The 15,171-nt window shown below is 44.0% G+C and overlaps 1 protein-coding gene across 1 annotated transcript in view; it reads right to left on the bottom strand.

Moving 5' to 3' along the window:
- Positions 1-12,004, bottom strand: part of FER1L6 (fer-1 like family member 6) — a 111,688-nt gene extending 99,684 nt beyond the window's left edge. Inside the window, exons 1-5 of the mRNA XM_004743522.3 lie at positions 11,925-12,004; positions 7,458-7,578; positions 5,891-5,945; positions 5,666-5,797; positions 2,385-2,447 (exon numbers count right to left, since the gene is read on the bottom strand). Coding sequence (XP_004743579.3) covers positions 2,385-2,447; positions 5,666-5,797; positions 5,891-5,945; positions 7,458-7,578; positions 11,925-12,000 — 447 coding nt within the window. The 5' untranslated portion in view covers positions 12,001-12,004. The remainder of the gene's footprint in view (positions 1-2,384; positions 2,448-5,665; positions 5,798-5,890; positions 5,946-7,457; positions 7,579-11,924) is intronic.
- Positions 12,005-15,171: the final 3,167 nt, after the last annotated feature.

Below are 15,171 nucleotides of genomic sequence, written 5' to 3'. Positions count from 1 at the left end.
GCTTGGCTCAAGGGGAGGAGTTATTTAAGGCCACACATACAAAGCTCTCTCCAAACCTCCCCATGATTGCAGTTGCTACTATGGCGTCCCAAAGGCCCCAGCAAGAACATAAGCCTGACTCATGCTCTCTTCTCAGATCAAAGGCATCTGGGTCCCTATCGGCACAATGGGACACAAGAGCCCACATAGGTCTTTAAATAACACAGGAGACCTCCTCAAATAATCCATCCACCAGTCTGAGTGCCAGGTACCCTGCTGTGGGCACACATTGGATTCTAGGGACTTCAAGGAATTCCACACACAGAGTTCTGGGGGCCCTGTATGCCTGGGGTCATTGGCAAAGATGGTCTTTGGCACCACCATGGTCTACTACAGCCTGGCTATCCCAATAGCATCTGCTTACTGTGCCCGCCCCCTTCTTCTCTCATGTTGAATTTATTTGGGGCACATTGACTTCTAGCTCATGAACTACCAGAAAACTTATATTAATATAACACACCCCTCCAAAGGGAGTTTTATCTTTAAAATCTTTTATCTCTGTCCCTAAGAGTCATTTGGGGAGCCCAAAGTATTCTCTTCTTCCAAGTTAGGGAAAGAAAAATAGCAATACCAGCTTTGGTCCTCAGTGTGAAAATCCACTGTCCCACAGAGAGTCATGACCCTTGTCTATGCTATGGTATAAACATCTAGCTATTAATTGTTTGCCTGAAATCTAGACAGTTCCTCAGGACCCAGCTCCACTGCCGATCTCCCAAACAGATGGTTGCCAGAGCTATGCAATGTAACATTCCTAGGCAATGCCCTGGGGCCCGAAATATCTTCTGCACCACTTGTCATCAGGCCTGAGATTCAAATTAAGAATGTCTGGCTTGGGGCACCTGGGTGGCTCCCTAGGTCAAGCATCTGACTCTTGGTTTCAGCTCAAATCATGATCTCAGGGTTGTGAGATCAAACTCCACAATGGGCTCCAGAGTGTGTAGTCTACTTAAGATTCTCTCCCTCTCTCCCTGCCCCTTCCTACTTGTGCTCTTCCTCTAAGAAAATTTAGATACATAAATAAAGGCTCTTATTTTTTTTAAGAATTTTGATTCTTGATAACTTTTCATTCTTCAAGAGTCACATTCTTCAAGTGCCCCTGATCAAGAGAATATAATAATTCCACTATTACCTAAGACTTAATGCAGGGCCTATATATACTATGTTATATCTATATTATTACGTACATATATAATGTAAAATATATGAGTATAATATAATAAGTATAATGTAATATATATTCTAGAGTTAGGTGGATGGTAAGGACAAGCAAGGAAGCCTCCAAGAGAAGTTTTTCCATCTTCAAAATTCCAGTTAGAGTTGGAGTCACTGCTGAGGAAAACATTTCCTCATTCTCCACATGTCTTGCATTGGCACATAAAGTATGGAGTTCATCCTTTCAGAACCATTAGGAGGAGAGCACATACCGTTCCACCACTCACTTGGCCTCACTCAGGCATGCCGAGCCATGCTAACCTCTTCATGGGAGAAGCAGTGATTTCCCAGACTGGTGAGATAAATGCAGTCTGTCACCCACTGGTCTGTCTGTCCTTTAACTGAGTGATGTGAGGCTGGCATCAATCCTTTCTGGCCCCCATTCTCTCTCTTTTGGGCAGGTACTTTCACATGGGCACTCTCCCATCCCATTCCTGTCCTCCATGTGGTGGGCCACTTGGATAAGGTGTCTGGCTAGACCAAGAAGCTTCTCTGTCTCACATGATCTGTGGAGACAGGAATTCACCCATGGAGCTGAGGAAGGGTCTGTGCAGCAGACACAACCCCCCATGAGCAGGTCCTAAGGTCTACACTCAGAGGCAACTATGAAGAGGCCAAATGGAAACCACTTGCTCCAAATCACATTTTCTGATCAGCATTACTGACATATTTGGTTCCTTCCTGATGCCTTTTCCTACTTCTCTATTCATTACCAACGAGGAGGGGGTTAGCAGTGTGATTAATTATCATTAGTGTGAATATCATCCCAAGAGAGAAACACTAACAACTCCTCTCATAAAAAGAAATAAATCAACTCAAAATGGCAATCTGTCAAGATGGCACTTGAAGCATATGCTGCAAATTCCCACATTAGTAAACTCTACAATTCAATTCATGGTGGCTTGAGAGTGGCTTATAACTTGTTTTCAGGAAGCACAGGTTTCCTTGAGGAGATTTTCCTTCCCAAATTCTTCCACACTAGTTATTTCATGTTCTACCTGTTGATTTTGAACTCACCATCTCACACTCACCCTCCCAGACCTATTCACCTCTAAGCAGGCTGAGCTGTTCTAGAGAGTTCCTAAAACCTAGAATTTCTCCCACCACCACTTCATCACCAATGATATACTTACTGAGATTTTGATGATCTTGTCAAAAAGATGCAGTTGGGGTCCAATGAAATCAAAGACAAAGTACTAAAAAACAGAAAGTTCATTCTGACCATAAATTCCAGGCTTGCATCTAAGAACTTTATTATTGGACTACTCATAGATTTCTATCATTTTAACCAAATGCTGCATGGTCCTCAGTGGCATGGATGCATCATCAATCAACAGGTCATCCCTTATTTAGGGTCACCTACATTCCTTCCAGTTTTTTTTTTTCAAATGGAAAAAAAATGCTGTCATCTTCATTTTTGCACAGGATATACATGAATTTTCCTCTAAAATGGACATAAAATGTGCAATTATCAGGTCATGGCTTATGGGCATGTAAATATCTAGTAGATAATATGAAATTTCTTTCCAAAGGGGCCAAGCCATTTTACATTCTCATTGGCAGCATACAAAAAAGCCATTTCTCCATACCCCTGACAACCCTTGATATTATCAATTCTCTTGACTTTTTGACCTATAAATAATGATAGGTGAAAATCATATCTCAGTGTGGTTTTAATTTGGGGTGAATCTAGTTAAAAATCTAATTTTCTCAGCATGTTTCAGTTTCAAACATCTTTGTGGCCATTCTCAAGAATAACCAGAAAGAGAATGAGAAGAAATTATGGACAAGGAAAGCTTCTAATTTTAAGAAAGTGATTGAAATTAGAGTTGAAGAAACTCTCTAGGCCAGTCTCTATAGTCTACAGTTAAGAGACTGAAGACTAAAGGATTTAAAAGACATGCCTGGATTCAGACAGCTGGTTACTTCTGAGCCTGAGAGCACGGCTCTACTTCTCCAGAAGTCATCACATGAGGGCTTCAAGTACTAGATGTTTCACCATTTGAACTTTACCAAGTAACTCCCAAATGTGAGGCTATATTCTCCTAAGATATAGAACGATGGAGTGGTGTTTTGCTGTGGGTTGTGTCTTTTGGGGACTGGTAGGGGTGGGGAAGGCAGGACCAGGAAGTTGCTTTGTAGAATGTTTGTTTTGAGCTTCCAGGTGGAGGAATAATGAAAGAACCTTAGAGATGAACAGGACAGCAACAGAAAAGGGAGAACTAACTGCTCACAGCCTGCTTTTAAAGGGCAACGCAGAAAAACCAAAATGTAGAAATCGAAAGATGCCATCATACATCATAATAAAAAAACCTTCAAACTGGCAGTCCCTGGAGATTAAGGACAGGCCACGTTACATTCAATGTCTTCTGTTTAAGAAAATCAGAAAATACCATGACATTTCAGGAAGTTTTTCATATATATGTTCAAACTTTTAAAGAGTTGTGTTGTTCAGAATTTCTTTTATATGGAAAACACATGAAATACCTTGTCCTGATAGATGAAATGCTGTGAGTTCCTTGGACCAATAAATTAGTTCCAGTGTTTATTGCTTTCTGCTGAGTTTCACATTTCAAACTCAATTACCTCACACAGGTTCGCTAGACCTTTGAGCCACACACATTTTTCTGGCTGGAAAATATTCCCCAGTCCCTATTAATGGGTTCCTTCAACATCTGGTGGGCCTTGGGCTTGAAAATTAGAGTCAAAAGCTATAATAAAAGTTTTCAGTTCAACTTCTGTGTTTTTACTTGAGTGTCGACTGATGATACACAGGCCCAGTTTTGTGTCATTTAGATCAAAGACTTGTATGCATAAAGAAAATACTAATTATATCATTTAACAAACCTGTAGAGCTTTGCAGTTTTAAAACATTTTCATACACATTTTTTCACGTCACACCCATGCTAAAAGTTGTTATGGAGATGATGGGAAGGATGTTATGGGTAGGATGGGAAGGAAAAAATCTCACGGTAAGAGCCTCAAAGACAGGAGTGATGGATAACGAAGCAGGGAGTTAACAGCTCAAATGGGATTTGGTTATTTTCTGTTGATTTCATTTCTTATGGACTCCCTTTTCAATTATTATTCCCATTAGGGAAATAATTAAGAGTTTGCTGCATTTTTTGATAATTCACAGTGTCTAAGTGCCTATAGGGAAACAAGTATTCTTGTACACTATTAGTTGGAGTGTAAGTTGTTACTTCTTTGAAGGGCAATTTAGTGATATCAAAATTTTCAATACACATATTCTTTGTCCCAGTTATGCCATATTAATATTATTGTAAGTAGTAGCCCAAACCTGAAAAAAATTAATATCCATCAATGAGAGAATGGACTGGTTTAGTAAATTATGGTGTATCAATGCAATGGGAAACTAAACCAATGAGGGGAAAATGAGTTTGAACTATATGTATTGATATAGACTAATTTCTAAGATACATTGTTTTGTGAAAAGATCAAGGTCCAAGACAGTGTGGATAGAATGCTACCATTTGGTTACAGTATTTGTTTGCACATTGTATATGTCTAGGATGTCTCTGGAAGGATACACAAATGTTTGGTGAGAATGAGTTGGGAGGGATGCCAGCTTAGGGATCAAAGATCAGAGGGACATATGTTTTTCATCATATATCATTTTATACTCTTTGTATCTTTTTTTTTTTAAGATTTTTTATTTATTTATTTGACAGAGAGAGATCACAAGCAGGCAGAGAGGCAGGCAGAGAGAGAGAGAGGAGGAAGCAGGCTCCCTGCTGAGCAGAGAGCCCGATGCGGGACTCAATCCCAGGACCCTGAGATCATGACCTGAGCCGAAGGCAGTGGCTTTACCCACTGAGCCACCCAGGCACCCCTATACTCTTTGTATCTTTTACCATTTTTTACTATGTAATTTTTTATTTATAAAAGAATTTAGTGTGTACAAAATTTAGAGACTTCTGTCTCTCTTTGATATTTTCCTCTCTTTGATCGTCACAATTTTTGCACTCCTTAGAAAAATACATCTGCTTACTTTCCACTGCAACGTGCCTATTTCAAAATTAATAAATAAATTTCTAGTGTCTCTTTCATGAAAAAGATGTTTATCTTCTTTATAACTGCACTCAATACATTTATTTAATGTAAAACCACAGCTTATAATGGATGGTGAGCATATGCGAAATAAGAAAAAGGGTATATTGAAAATAGGGCAATGAATTTAATATCAGCAGGAATTCCTCCCCACACCTTTTCATCATCTTTTTGGTGAGACTCTAGAGGGTTGTTTGTAAGGAGGCTCAGAGAGCTTGCCAGGGCTTAGATGAGTGATGGGAAGCAGTGAGGAGGGACACAGCTTTTCTATTTCGCTACCATTCCTACAGATGACAACAGAGGGAGCGTGGTGGAGAAGATGCTGGTCACCTCTATGACTTACTTCATTGTAAAATGGACTGTTGGTTCCTTCTTTCACTGTGCTTTGTTTCTTCTCTTCCCCCACTTCAATGATCACAACTGGATCAATGTTCTCACCCACCAGCTGGCGGGCCTCAGTGATGGTGATGGCAATCTACAACACAAAACATGTATGCACTCTAGACCTTGCTGTTCATTCACAGAAGAAGAACTGGGTCAGGCTGGGCAGGAGGAGTTATTCACTTACTTGATAATTTTGGGACCTGACCTCCCCATCATGGATCTTAGCCAACAGTTTTGATCTATTAAAAGAAAGTTTTAACATATTTGTTTCATTAAGTAAGAACACACTTTAAGATCCATAAGCCATGATAATATTTTCCCAGGTACATCTAAGTCCACACATGTGATACCTATGCTGTATCACATATTCTTTCTCTGTCTCTGGAAGAGATAAATGTAAATGAGCAAGTGACTTAATTTCTCTATGACTCAGTTTCTCCATCCTAAAATTGGAACTAATAATAATAGTCTTTACCACATGAAGTAATTGCCACAAGTGAATGATATGACTAATTTGTTCTACTGATAGTAAGAATTCTGAGCAGAAATAGAAGGGAGTGTATGACAAACCATAAGTGACTCTTAATCTCACAAAGCAAACTGAGGGTTGCTGGGGGGAGGGGGGTTGGGAGAAGGGGGGTGGGATTATGGACATTGGGGAGGGTATGTGCTTTGGTGAGTGCTGTGAAGTGTGTAAACCTGGTGATTCACAGACCTGTACCCCTGGGGATAAAAATATATGTTTATAAAAAATTAAAAATTAAAAAAAAAAGAAGGGAGTGTATGAGGAATTACCATGAGTAAGAAATCGACATAAACAAACATGGTAAACTGAAGGCATTGATAGCCCCAAGTATTCGACTCCTTGGATCCATGCTCTTTTGCCTTGTACCTTGTAGTCTCTCATTCTTACATGGGCTGGACTTGTGACTTGCACTGGCCAACAGAATGCAGCAGAAATGACTTTTGCTAATTCCAAGCCTAGGCTCAAAAGACTTTGTGTACTTGCACTCCATCTTCCCTCTCTTGGAACTCTGCCATCACCACTATTGGAATAAACTTGGACTAGCCTGCTAGAGGATCTAATGCCATATGGAGGAGAGCTCAGTGGTCCAAGTGAAGCAATCCCAGATCAGCCTACCACTAGCCAACCCTCCAACCAAAATCAACAGTGTTACCAAATGGCCACATACACATGAGTGATGGATGCCTAACTCTCTAGAAACAGTAAGACCAACCAACTCACTCATAGATTCATAAACAATATTAAATGTTTGTATTAAGCCTCTGAGTTTGGGATTATTATTAACTGATAACGGCAAATCACATGCAGAAGACCAGTTTGTTCTGACTTTTTGTTGGGTAGCATAAACATTGGGGACAACAACAAAGCTAAGAGATCTGACACCTTGATGTATTAAAGAACAGGTGAGGGACAGCTTCTGAGTCTGTCTCCTGTTGTTGCTGACATTCCTGAATTATGAGGCACAGTAGGCCTTAACTCAGGGGATTGAAGGCCAGAAGTTGATAGAGCTGGGCCCCTGGCCTGCTGACAGCGGACTGGTATCAAGAGGCCAGCACTGCCATAGAGGACAAGAAGTAGATACAGACCTCTGTCTTCCTGTCTTAGACCTTTGGCTCCTTGCAGACAGTGATCAGGTATCATTCTCTTTTTCCCAGAACCTGTAGAGGTACCTGCACACGGGAGGTGTTCAGCAAACGTGTGCTGACTGCCTGCACCAACACTGTACCTTCTCTTTGGAGGAGCTGCAGGAATAGGAATGACAGATTCCTGATCATTAATCAAATCTCCTCCCGGTCCTTCCTGCTGAGAAGGCCCCTCCTGTGGTGCCTCAGCTTCACTCTGGCCATCTAGAGAAGCAAACAAAGGAAGAAAACTGTCTATTAGGATACACAGTGGTGGTCTGAGCCTCAACTGTCCCCGCACTATGCCAATCACCATGAGGTGGACAAGGCAACTATAAGACAGTCCCTGCAGCATGAAACTTAACATAAAAGAAAGGCACATACCTTAATTTTTCTAAAAAAATAAATTATATATTCATCTTCTGTTTCCAAAAAAAGAGTAGATTTATATGCATGGCATTATGGAAAGAAACCGAGATTTGAATTGAAAGACGTGATTTCAAGTCACGACCTTGCCACAGTGGACCTTCAGACAAGTCAAGACAAGTCATGTATTCCCTCTGAACCTCCTCAGTAAAATTTAATGTGCATAAGAATCACCTGAGAAGCTTTGAAATGTAGATACTGATTCGGTGAGTCTGGGGTGGAGCCCAAGACTCTGTATTTCTAATAACAATGACCCAGGTAAGCCTGCTCCTGCTGTCTGAGGGCCTATTTTGAGTAGAAAGGTGTCATTGGTTGAATTATAGACTCCAAAGACCTCAAGTCCTAGTCCCCGGAACCTGTAAATGTTACTTGGATAAGGGGTCTTTAATTAAGTTAAGGATTTTGCAGTGGAGATTATCCCTTATCATACAGGTGGGTCCTAGTTGCAATCATATGTATCAAAAGAAGGAGGCAGAGGAGAACAGAAGAATGCAATATGATCACAAGGCAGAGATGGGCCAGACCCCACCACAGCCGCCGGAAGATGGAAGAGGCAGGAATCAGATACTCCCGAGGGGGTGGGGCCCTGCCAATATTTTTATTTCGGCCCCAAGATACTGACTGTGAATTTCCCGCCTCCATTACTGTGAGAAAATTAGTGTGGGTTATTTTAAGCCACCCCATGTGTGGTCATTTGTTACAGCAGTCACAGGAAATGAATCCATGAGTGTCTAGAAAATTTAAATGAATGGATAGTGAACATATTCTTCAGACCGCCTCTTGCCCCACAGAGGGCTTCTGATTTAGTTGATCTGGGATGTCGCCTGGATGTCCATTTAAAAAAAAAAAAAAAACTCCCCAGGTGATTCTCATGTGTAGCAAAGATTAAGAACCACTTCTTAGCCAAATTTTTGGCAAAAACCAAAGAGACTGTGTGGTGTAGTTCAAAACCCTGAGTCTAAAGGTTTGGTAGAAATCCCAGCTCTGCCACTTCCTAACATCATGATTTGGGGCAAGTCACTTAACTTCTCAGCCCTGTTTTCCTCATCGATAAAGCCAGGCAAGGCCAACATTACCTACCTCACAGAGGTGTTATATTTCTACTGTCTATTTTCTTTATAGCCCACTTCTCAACCTGTAATGCAGTTACCTCCTCAGGTCTCAGTAGATAAAAGAGGCTTGCCCATCCCCCTCCCTCAGAACAGGATGATTTGAAGACTTTTTTACAAAGTCTTGAGGCCTGGAGTGGCTCTGTCTTAATTTCATAAAATTCCAATGATCCTAACCTATCCATTAATTAGTTACCCAATGAAATTACCAAGTCCCTCTCATGATCAGGCATTCTTTCATTTCCTCAACAAATGCTAATGGATGGTCTGCTGAGTCCTGGGTCCTGTGCTACATTCTGGTATAGAACGGTGCACTTGAGTAGGGGAGAGGGAGGATAGCCCTGTGTAGGACTCTTCTGTTTGCCTTTCTAAATCAATTCTCTACCCTTTTCCAGCTGTTCTGGGTCCCAAGAGGCTGACCTGTATTGATGCAGAAGCCAGGTCCCTTTCCAGTGGGATGCCCCAGCAGGAAGTCTGAGGAAGGGGGGAGTGTGGATACAGGAAAATCACAAAAAGTTGTGCAGCTATCTGGGGCTCAAGGCAGCCAAGCTGTTTGTGCTTGGAGACCCCAAAAATAAAGCAAGAGAGCAGTTACCAGAAGCTGGAAGGAGAGGAAGTCAGACCGAGTCAGCTTCCCTACAACTGTTCCGTTTAGGGACATATCCAGCCACTGGATCCAAGCTCACACTCCCCCCTTCCTCAGACTTCCTGCTGGGGCATCCCACTGGAAAGGGACCTGGCTTCTGCATCAATACAGGTCAGCCTCTTGGGACCCAGAACAGCTGGAAAAGGGTAGAGAATTGATTTAGAAAGGCAAACAGAAGAGTCCTACACAGGGCTATCCTCCCTCTCCCCTACTCAAGTGCACCGTTCTATACCAGAATGTAGCACAGGACCCAGGACTCAGCAGACCATCCATTAGCATTTGTTGAGGAAATGAAAGAATGCCTGATCATGAGAGGGACTTGGTAATTTCATTGGGTAACTAATTAATGGATAGGTTAGGATCATTGGAATTTTATGAAATTAAGACAGAGCCACTCCAGGCCTCAAATACAAGGATATGAGAGGCACTGACTTGGAGAATCTTCAAACACTTCATCCAGAAAAGCCCTAACTTCCCAGACCAGGCCAAAAAAAATGAGACACCAGAGTAACCTCAGTTCTATGGACTTTGTTTTATCAGTCTCCCACGGAGCAAGCCCCTGGCCAGCAGCATGAATGCTATTTGCTTTCTAGGAGGGGCCTGGTACCTCTCTGCCCTGTTTGCTTTGTGGGCTAAGGACACTAATTAGAATGAGCCAGGGGAGCCAGCTTCTCTGAAATGGCTCAGGTTGGCTGCCCTAAATCTCCACCAGCTTGTTCTTTCCTCCCCAGTGTAGTCAGTAGCGGCCGCTACCTGGAGGTTGACCCATGGAGTAGGAAAACCCAGGCTCTTGTATAAGAATGACTTCTGCTGGGGAGCCAGTTTCTCCAATTCTTAGCTGTGCAGCTTTGGGCAAGTACTTAACCTCTCTGCACCTCTTGTAGAACAGATGCAAAGGAACCTACATTTTAGACTCATGAACAATGCATGTCAACTAAAAAGCAGCAGGGACTTATTAAATGTGTCCCAAATATTATTTTTCATAAGTTCCTGAACGTAAGGGACTGGCTTATTCAACTTTGTGCCCTGGGACCTACTGCAGGGTCCTAATTTCAAGGATACCAGAAAAGACCTAAAAGCCTTTTCCACCTATTCCCTGGTCAGCAGCTTGAAGCCCTGTCCCCACTTAAAATGCCTCTCATCCCATCCAAGGATGACTTCATTGTTATTACCAACACTTTGGTTTGAACGAGTTTCCATAGATTTCCACTGTAGGTTATATGTGAGGGCAGGAAGTGAGCTGGGGGAGAGGCACACGAAGCGACAGGACACCCACAGGGGGCAGCAGTGAAGGGTGAAGGAGCCCCCCCCCCCCCGAAGGCAAGAGGGGTGAAGATAAAGCAGACCCACTGCACCATTTTGGTTTGGAAATGGTCCAGAAAACTGGCCTTGCATTGGCTGTTGTCAAGGGGCACTGGGCAGAAGCCTCTAGGAGACCACCACAGAACTGCCCAACTAAAGTGCTTAATCCTTTTTGACTCAACAAACCTGTGAGTCTTCCTGATGCCGGGTCTGGCCCCACTGGCACACTTCACACTGTACCTTGGGGATTCGTTTGCTCTTTTGAAGAAGCAAATGGTCCATTCGGAGGACGCAATCTCAGACAGCCCGGACGGACCTCCCAATCCCACTCACTGCTTCGTGGCTCTGTGTTCCCAGTCTCAGGGCAGATTCTGAGGTTTGTGCAGCCACACAGGGTCCTGTGATCTGAAGGACCTCATCACACTTCACCCAATCCTCTGCTGTTGCCCTCCAGAAACTTCATAATTTCTTAACAATGGCTTTGCATTTTCGTTTTCCACTGTGCCCTGCAAACTCAGCAGCTCCCACATTTGACTTTCTCTCTCTGCATCTCTACTACCTTCTTTGTAAACCTGTTGTTTATAAATAGCAACACCCGTTGGTAGGATGATGGCAGGGTCGAACGAGACAATAAATAAGCCTCTCCTGTAGCAGTTGCTGTCCTCACTCTTATTTTTAAATTCTCACTGGATCCTCTTCAAGGCATGAGAGGCCAGCCCGGCAGCCCCCATGGTGCCCACTTCACAGAGGGAGAAACTGAGAATCACAGATGTGTTGAGATTCCTGGGCCAGGGAGCAAATCAGGACAGAAACAGGAGCTTGAACCTTGCTGCAGCCTCTCCCTAGGGTCCTCTTCCACGGCCCAGCAGGGGTCCACCCCACCCTAGCTGGCCCAGTGACCAGGTGACCAGCAGTCCTGGGATGGATGCCACTCCTGCGAGAGCAGCAGGGCCTGAAGACCCAGCAGGCAGCACACGTCCCGCCTTGCTCCCATGGAGGGAGAGTTCCATTCTCAGCCTGGAGGACTCAGCTCCATGAGACCTGTAGGCTGCAGGGCAGTGCATTTCCCCCACCCCCAAAAGCCTTACCTTGGGCAGCCTTATTGGCTAGGATGAGCCCCGTCTCTGCTTTCTTCTTCTTCTTCTTCAACTTGAGCCCAAACATCCCCTTTCTGAAAAGAAGAAGAAAAACTAAATAACACTGTAATAGTAACGTCGAGTCATTCAGACATCTGAGGACACACACACACATACACACACACACACCCTGAGTTATCCTGGAAGCTGACCAGCCTCCTCTTCCACCCTGGGGATGGGGACCAAAACACCCATGTCAGGGTGACCCAATAAGATCTTCAGACAAGTCTACATTTGCAGAAACCATGAAGCCCCACCAGAAATCATGGGTCCACTCAGAACTTAAATGGGACTATGAAGAGACCCAGCTGGTATTTTGCTGTTTCTCCTCACTTACCTGTACCAGGTACTCAAGTGAATGACATCACTTAATCATCACAGCAACCCTCTCTTACCCATCTTATAGATGAGAAGACAAGGCCCAGAGAGGGTAGTTGCTGTTTCTGAGGTCACACAGCTCTGAGCATCAGGACCACAGGAACCCAGGCTTTAACCATTGGATGGCTGAGCAGGTTACCCTGAGCAGAGTGAACACAATCTCCAGAGCCAAGGTCCCAGAACATTTCAAGGTCAAGAGACCACGGACTCACTGGGGTCCCACCACCAGTACAGAGCTCAGCACACACATGATGTGTTCCCAGAAAATCAGCTACTATTATTGTTGGCATTATTAGCTGTGGGTGGAAGCTACTTGGGGCCTCCTTCTATCCCAGGAAATGGCTTGCTCCTCTGTCTTAACAGACAGCAGAAGCATTCTGCACAGTCCTCCTGAGAGAATCCTCTTCTGGAGTTGAGAGACTGAATGCTGGCTGGAATGGTGGATGGACCCAGTTCAGAAGAAAGTCCTGGCCTTGAGTCAGACAGGCTGGCGGGCCCTTAGAGGATGGGAAAGGAAGAACAAGGACCGAACAGAGGAGGAGGGAGGAGAGAGCAGCAAACCCTTCCAGGAATACCCTGCAGTCCCAGAGCGATGTGAGGGAAGTGAAGGGCCATCAAAGTTGTCCAGTGTGCTTACGGACACAGGACGCGGGAGGCGCTTAGGGACACAGGACGCGGGAGGCGCTTACGGACACAGGACGCGGGAGGCGCTTACGGACACAGGACGTGGGAGGTGCTTTCGGACATAGGACTCAGGAGGGTCTTAGACGAGGGACCCCACATCAGGCTGTCTGGGTTCTGGTCCCAGCAAGTGCAGCCTGAACCTCTCTACACTTCAGATTCTTCATGCATAAGGTGAGATAAGAAATGTAAAGCATTTAGCATAGTGCCTGGAACATACCAGTTGCTCAATAAATATTAGTTATGCTGTTATTATTGTAATGGGTAGGATTAAGAACAATGAGTGGAAGCTACTAGGTGACAGAAGTTCACTCCATTTATTTATTTATTCACCTACTTACTTATTTTTTTTCCTTATTACTTTTATGTCCTGCCTTAATTCAACTGAGGAATTAAGGAGCCCTCCACCTTAGTGTTGTCTGAACAGTGAAATGGACGGCATTGAGTGGGAGTGAGTTCCCTGTTCCTGGAGGTGTACAAGCAAAGGTCACCAATGGCTGGAAAAGGATATTGTAGAGGACAAACATCAGAGGAGGGGAACTGGCCTATGGGATCTTGGGGGTCCTTTAAGATGCTGAGATAAAGTAGCATGGAAAGAATGGGCTCTGGAAGCCCCCAGACATGGACGGACTGGGCAAGTCGCAGTATTTCTCTGAGCCTCAGCTTCCCCATGGGTACAAATTTATGGAAATAAATAATAACGTACAATAACTTTATAGAATCATGAGAATAAAAGACGTGAAGTAAGCAACGCACTGAGGGCAGTCCCTGGTATGTAGAAAGTGCTGGAATGTGCCCATTTTGGAGGTAACATTTTCCCTCTTTGATTTACCATCTTCTATGGATGCAAATCACTCTCAGTCTCCCAAGAATCTCAGGAGAACATACAAAAGGATGATTTTCCTCTTCTGAAATTTCTTAAAGGCAACTTCCAATAACTTTCCTGTTTTCAATAGAGAGTTACCAAGCAGAGGGCCAAAGCCATATCTTCCAAACCCTGACTTGCCAGTGCAGTATCCAAGGGCTCAGTGCTATCATCATTTCGTGGAGGCAGAATCTGATGTCCCCTGGGACTTGGCCAATGAGTTCTGCAGACTAGTTGAAAAGGCAAGGTTACTTCCATCAGCGAACAGGAAGTCACTACTAATAAATGACAGTATCTACCACAGGGAGACTCGAAGCTCCTACAGGAAGCTGACATCCTCATCACAGATGGCCTGAGCATTCTGAATCCCCCATCAGGCAGCCAGTGACTGAAGCATTAAGTCATGCCTGAGGTGACTGGCGAGGGCACAGGCAGAGGGAAAGATGGGTCTCCCTACCCCACTGAAACCAGGCGCTCTTGGCCCTGCTAACCATCAGGGGCACCTCATGAAGTTTAAAAGAGACCAATGTCTGGAACCACTTCCAGAGATCTATAATTGCTTTGGAGAAGAACCAGTGCCAAGAAGCCCTGCTCTAGGCACAGCTCAGACCCAGCTACCAAGGAAGCCAGAGAGCCTTGCAGTAAATGCCCATTGGATTTACAACCAGTTCAGCTCTCCTGGATGGGTTGATATTTGTTCCACAAACACACAAGGTTGTTTGCCTGAAATCCTGAGTCAGTCATCAAGGGCACTACCAGCATGACTCCCAGCATGAAAGGCTTCTGGAAGAAAATTGATTTTTCCTCCTCAGTCACTTGTTGTCTGCAGTAGAGAGAAGGCACGGCTTGCTGGCCCAGAATAATCATGCCTCTGGCAGACTGGGCAGCAGAGAGCGACCTGGAGACAGAAGACAGCTCACAGGCCTGCTTGCATCTCCTATTAACTCTCAAATTTAGAACCAGACCCTTAGCCCAGATGAGCATGTCTCATTCCCACGTGGGCTTTTCTGACCCAATTCATACAGTGGTGAACAAAGCTTATACAGTGTAAAACATGCTACGAAATACTGTATTACAACACTGGAGACAAGGAAATGTGTTACAATATTCTCCTGAGTGAGTCTAATACTTTGAAGCACAGATTAATGCTTACTTTGTGCCAGGAGCACCATTCGACACATATTATCTCCAAGGATTCTCACAACATACCACGAGGCAGATGCTACTGTTTCCCATTTTTACAGATGAAACGTTGTCAGGGGTTTCCAGCCTGTA

The sequence above is a fragment of the Mustela putorius genome, unplaced genomic scaffold (genome assembly GCF_011764305.1).
Source record: "Mustela putorius furo isolate JIRA1106 unplaced genomic scaffold, ASM1176430v1.1 tig00000228_pilon_pilon_pilon, whole genome shotgun sequence".
In the NCBI taxonomy this organism is placed as follows: domain Eukaryota; kingdom Metazoa; phylum Chordata; class Mammalia; order Carnivora; family Mustelidae; genus Mustela; species Mustela putorius.
Note: the sequence above shows the minus strand (reverse complement) of the source record. Positions and strands in the feature narration are given on the sequence as shown.